This window comes from Pteropus vampyrus, unplaced genomic scaffold, assembly GCF_000151845.1.
Source record: "Pteropus vampyrus isolate Shadow unplaced genomic scaffold, Pvam_2.0 Scaffold66, whole genome shotgun sequence".
NCBI classification, from domain to species: Eukaryota; Metazoa; Chordata; class Mammalia; order Chiroptera; family Pteropodidae; genus Pteropus; species Pteropus vampyrus.
In genome coordinates, this window is record NW_011888847.1 from 4,668,533 (window position 1) to 4,674,532 (window position 6,000).

The window sequence follows — 6,000 nt, forward strand, 5'->3', positions numbered from 1 at the left end:
CAGAGCATAAAGCTACATACAATTCATTTTTTATTTATCCAGCAATATTGGAGTGTTTGGAAATATTTGGTGGTTATTCACAAGGGTATGGCAGTTCTGTGTTCACTATAGAAACTAAAAAGCTGAAAGCAATTAAGTGAAAATTCCAGTGAGATCTGCAAGCGCTCTATATACCCAGTAGGGAAAACTTCTGAATGTTTTACTTAGATCTTCACATTTCACCTAAAATTGTTGGCACCTAAACATACAGTTATTATCTCTTCTACTCTTCGGGATCTCATAACTTCTTGCTGTGGTTACCAACTGACAGAAGAAGCAACCTTTATAATATTTTAGAAAAATATTCATGAGAATGTAAACAGAATTGCATTAACTTTTGAAAAATGCTTGTTTGTTTTGGCTGTAAATTATTAAATCAACATCAAATACTAAGATACAGGCATACTTCATTTTATTGCGCTTCACAGATGTGTTTTTTACAAACAAAGGCAGAATCCTCCACCAGCAAAAAAATTATGACTCACTTTATGTGATAACTTGCTTTTTTGCAGTGGTCTGGAACTGAGCCCACAACATCTGTGACGTATGCCTGTATACCGAAGGGAAAATAGTCCATTTTATTGAGTAGGTAGTTCTATTGTAATTTTTGTCAAGATTTTCTGATATAATGTTTATATATTAGTGTTCTATTTCACTGTTCTTTTGTATTGCTGGTAACATTACCTATGTTAATTTCCTAGGCACCAACATTGAAATCTTTGTTAGAATTGATTCCTGAATTAACTGAAAAGGAAGAAGCATACAATTCCGTCATGAAAAGCTATGGTAAGAAGTTTTATCTGACTATATTATTTAAGTAATTTAAATATTCGTAGTGTAGTCAGCTAAGTTAGTCTTTAGCTCATAGGCAGTAATCCTAAATATCAAATAATTAGATATAAATGATTTAGCTTCAGAATATTTTTAAAAACTACATAAGAAAAATATGAAATTATTCTTATAATTTTAACCTAAAATCATATCACTGTGCATCTTCAGAGGGGCCCACGTATGTTAAGTGGGATCCCAGATTCCTGGAGAGACTTGGAAGTCCACATGGGTTTACATACTGGGAACCAGTCTTGTCTCCCCACCTGAAACATTACTTGAAATAGGTACATACTCGAGACTATCGCTTGACTTGCCTTCTTGCTCCTTCAGTACCCTCTCTCTTTACTTAGGCCTTTGAAATAACAGACCCTTAACTAAAAAATGGGCTCCAGGGTTTTCCCTTAAGTCACAGTTCAAATTCCAGTCTTAAGCAGTTTATACCCCGATTGCCAGTCCATCACATATGAAAGGGAACCAGTCTAAAGTTTCCTTAGTAATCAAGATAAATGTTAGCATTTCTAAGTTTTAATCACCTCTCCATCTGCCACCCACTAATTTGCTCACTTGAGACAAGGGGTGAGTAAAGAATTGCTTTTTTGATTTTATTGTTGGCAGGGCAACAGATTTCAGTCAGAATCAGTAAATTGGTTCTCCTTTTTTTCCACCCTATGAGGGGAACATGATGTATTTCAAAACAGAGCTATAATCATAAACCTTCTCAACGTTCCTATTGGGGAATTGGCAGGTTTTAAATAGTAACTATAACATGAAATAGGGTCAAACTGCATAAAACTTACTAAATTGTGTGATCCCACTTTGGGACTCAAGAGGGAGAAGAGCAGGGAGATCAAGAAGGGACAGTGGTAGAGATTGAGCTGAGCCCTTGACAGTGACAGGGAAATGATTTGGCCCCCTAGGGTGGGAAACAAAGAATTTACATGGAGGAAATAGACTTCACCCAATCTGCAAAGATCTGTTCAACTCCAGTGAGAGCTAGTGAGTCATCCACCCTTCCTCCCTTTGGGAGATCCTTCGATTGATTCCTAAATTTCTTACATCCATTTTGGAGGCTCTCCCCTGGTGCTGCTAGAGTTGGGCTTGGTTGTTGAGCATCAGTGTAGGGGGTAGGGTTGTTAGGTGCTTGGATGTTAATCACCAGCAGTAATTGTTAGCAGAGCCCTTATAATCTTCACAGTAAACTTAAAAAGAAAATTTCTACAAATCAGCCACAAGTGAAGAGTCAGCTAAACCTAGCTCCTGGCTGCTCCATCATTCTTTTAAGTGGAATATTAGTATAACTTAATATTTTATAGATGTATATAGATTTTTAATGTATATTGATAAAAGACATTTTTTGTCAGCTTTATTCCTCATATTTGCTAATTTTATAACAAGAATGTATTGAAAGTATTTGTGATGTTGTTTAGTTGGTCTTGCTATAAAGATTTTTGCATAATTTACATGTCCGTCACCACAACAATCCCTAAATTAGCTTGATTTCAAAGTGTGGTTTTAAGCAGAAGAGGGTTGAACGGTATGTGATTACTATCTGGTTGAGGACTTCAGTATGTGGCCACTATCATGGATCTTTTAAAATGCTTGTATTTGTCATTTTCCTCTTATAGTGAATAATGCTAAATGAGAGGTATGAGGAAAGGAGTGAGGGACCTTGTAGATTCTGAGTGTGGCTTTTTGCTAAAGGTAGTTAAGTATCCCTTTGCCTTGGGATCAAGGAATCAAGGAGTCCCTTAATGGCCCAGTATTTTGGGAAAAGAGGAAGACAAGTTGTCTTTACTTACGATTAATATCCTTTTTTTTCAGTCATGGACAGTGATGTCCCATCTGCTAAAGCACTGTATGAAAATTTGACTGCGAAGAACATAAAATTGGATGATCTGTTTCTAAAACGTTACGCAGTTTTGCTGAAGAATGCTGGAGAGTCTGTCCCTTTTACTGAGCCCCCTGTGAGTATTTCTTAATTAAGGGGGAAAAAAATTACCTCTGCAGATTTATGTATGCTTCATAATAATGTGTAAAAAAAATAGTTGAATACTTAATTACATGAGGATTAGATCTCTGTGAAGAACCCTCAGGGGAGGGTTTGGCTGTGGGAGAACATAGCCCTCTGGGGCTGAGATTTAAATTACAAGATCAGTCTCAGACCTTCAGCTATAGGTATGAATTTATCAAATGTCCTTGGGGTGGTTTTCTCATCATTTCAACTTGAAATAGGATTTAATGGCCTATATTTCAATAGCTAAGTATATTATGGAACCGTTCATTGCTTATTCATTTTAAATAAGTTTTAATTTCATTTAGGACATTTTTTATTGAAGTATAATTGACATGACAATGTATTAGTTTCAGGTGTACAATATAATGATTTGATATTTATATATATTGCAAAATGATAGACACCACAATAAGTCCAGTTAACATCCATCACCATATGCAGTTACAAAATTTTTTCTTATGATGAGAACTTTGAAGAACTATTTCCCTAGCTACTTTCAAATATGCAATACAGTATCATTAACTAATAAGCACCATGATACACATTACATCCCGTAATTTAACTGATTTTATAACTGGCAACGTGTACCTTTTGATCTCCTTCACCCATTTCACCCACCTCCCATTTCAGGCAACCACCAATCTGTTCTTTGTATCTATGAGCTCGGTTTTGTGTTTCGTTTTTTAGATTCCACATTTAAGTGAGATTATACAGAATTTACTTTTTTCTGTCTGACTTCTCTTAGCATAATGCCCTCAAGATCTATCCATGTTGTTTCAAATGGCAAGATTTCATTCTTTTTTATGGATGAGCAGTATTCTTCTCTGTGTGTGTGTGTGTGTGTAGCACATCTAACGCTGCAGTGAACATGGGGGCGCATATATCTTTTTGAATTAGTATCTTTGTTTTCTTTGGATAAGTACCCAGAAGTAGAATTGCTGGGTCATAAGGTAGTTCTGTTTTTAATTTTTTGAGGAGCCTCTGTACCATTTTCCACAGTGGTTGCGCCAGTTTACATTCCTACCAACAGTGCACAGGACTTCTCTTTTCAACACTTGTTTCTTGTCTTTTATGATAGCCATTCTAACAGGCGTGAGGTGGTATCTCATTGTGGTTTTGATTTGCATTTCCCTGATGATTAGCAATATTGAGCATCTATCTATTGGCCATCTGTATGTCTTCGTTGGAAAAATTTCTATTCAGATCTTCTGTCCATTTTTAAATAAGATCGTTTGGTGTTTTTGCTATCGATTTGTATGAGGGTTTTTTTTTGTTTTTTTTTTAGTAATTCTTTTATTTTATTATTTAAAAAAAAAATTTTTTTTTTTGGTGACATTGGTTAACGAAATCCAATACGTTTCAGCTGTACATTTGTATGAGTTTTTTAAATATATTTTAGATATTAATCCCTCATCACATACATGATTTGCAAATATTTTCTACTATTTAGTAAGTTGCTGAGGAAGTTTTGTTTTATTTTGTTCTGTTTAATAAGAGGAATCATATATGCAGAACTTTTATTGTGTCATTGAACCGACAGGCACGACACCATGTTTATTTCAAATACCTCAGCCTTCCATACCCAGGTAAAATACCTACATGCACACTCACGCAAACACAGCGGGGGTTCCTGGTGCCAGCTCTAACTCTGAATTTGGGGCCCTCTAACGAGTGATTTCACGAAACATAAAGGCGTGCTGAAGGGGGCGCAGCTGCCTTGGGCCAAGCAGCCTTTGCTTCCACTTTGCAATACTTGATGATTTTTGAGTTTTGTACCATCACTTCTTGCTAGTAATTTTATCTTACCTACCTCCTATTTTGTCTCCTCAACAGGAAAGCTTTGAATTTTATGCAAAGCAGCTGAAAGAATTAAGGGAAAACCCTTTGTGAAACAAGCATGCACTACTGCTTTGTTTTGTGTGTATTTGTGATTCTGTGTCTAAAATGTTATTTTTTAAATGTATTTGAGAGGACAAAAATAAATAAATGAAAAGTTACTCTGTTTATGTACTTGTATTTATGTGTAATACAGTATATGATATGTTCAGCATCTTATTGACAATAATGTATGCATTTTGTCATCAGACTTTGTGTTTTTTGCCTACAATATAAGTCTGTGGCTCATGGTGTATGAAGCTGTAATTTTTCGGGTTTCTTCTCCTCATTGACTCTTCAGGCCCTGTACTCTATTTCATTTATTATTTTCATAGAAAGGTTGTTATTTTATTTAAGACTTGTTAATATTGTTTATCCGAAAAAATGACATCCCAGTGAGCCTTCTGATGCTTAATATTCTATACTGATATTCTGTACATGCTTGAAGCCCTGCATAATTTTCTAATTTTGTAAAATGTTGGCGCTAGAAAGCATTTACGAGTTATCACATCCAGTGCTCATCATTTTTTAGTGAGAAGCAGAGACCCAAAGAGACTGTCGCTTGCCTTGGTCAGGGTACTATTTGCCATTGCTGGATGGCTCCTCACCATGTTATTTTCTCTTCTACCACAGTGGCTTACGGGAGCCTCTTCCATAAAAGTCTCTAAAACAGTCTGAGTGATGACTTTGGTCATGAGACAGAGCAATGCATTTCCTCTCATTTTGGTTTCAGGTTTTTGTCGGCACAAGCTATAGCCTACACTGGACTTGTTACTTTATACTCATACCCTATGTGATTAATATACAAAGGAGTAAAATCTTGGTTTTTATTCCGTTTTGTCAAAGTTATCCCCAAATTGGCTTTCATGCCTGTTAACATCTACTTTATAAATAGTTACTATAAAAGAATTTAAGATGGTAGTCAAAACAGTTTGCCACTACAAAGGTATCTTAATATGTAATATTGACCTAGTTGGGGATTAAGTGATTAATACAAAAGAAGTTGAAAATGTTTTATTTGAGCGTTATCCCCATTTTGGTATATTTCTTGTCCATTTGAAATTGATGTCTCCCTACTGTTTTGGTTTCAGTTGACAATTTACTTGGTCCCTACTGTTTACATAAGGGAATGACTTTGCCTTGGGGAAGCAAGCTGACCTCGTGCTGTTCATGCTGCTAACCTGTGTCCTGTGGGACCAGCCATCCTGCATCTAGAGCCTACAGATGGCATGGGAAGGAGG

General features: G+C 35.9%; 1 protein-coding gene across 2 annotated transcripts in view; it reads left to right on the top strand.

Annotated features, from left to right (window-relative positions):
• LRPPRC (leucine rich pentatricopeptide repeat containing) overlaps nt 1-5,431 on the top strand; it is a 90,993-nt gene extending 85,562 nt beyond the window's left edge. Inside the window, exons 36-38 of one of the 2 annotated variants that reach the window (XM_011361343.2) lie at nt 741-825; nt 2,692-2,834; nt 4,718-5,431. In XM_011361343.2, coding sequence (XP_011359645.1) covers nt 741-825; nt 2,692-2,834; nt 4,718-4,774 — 285 coding nt within the window. In that variant the 3' untranslated portion in view covers nt 4,775-5,431. Of the gene's footprint in view, nt 1-551; nt 627-740; nt 826-2,691; nt 2,835-4,717 lie in introns of those variants that run through there. The other variant, XM_023531294.1, reaches the window with a different exon arrangement.
• The last annotated feature ends 569 nt before the right edge of the window (nt 5,432-6,000 follow it).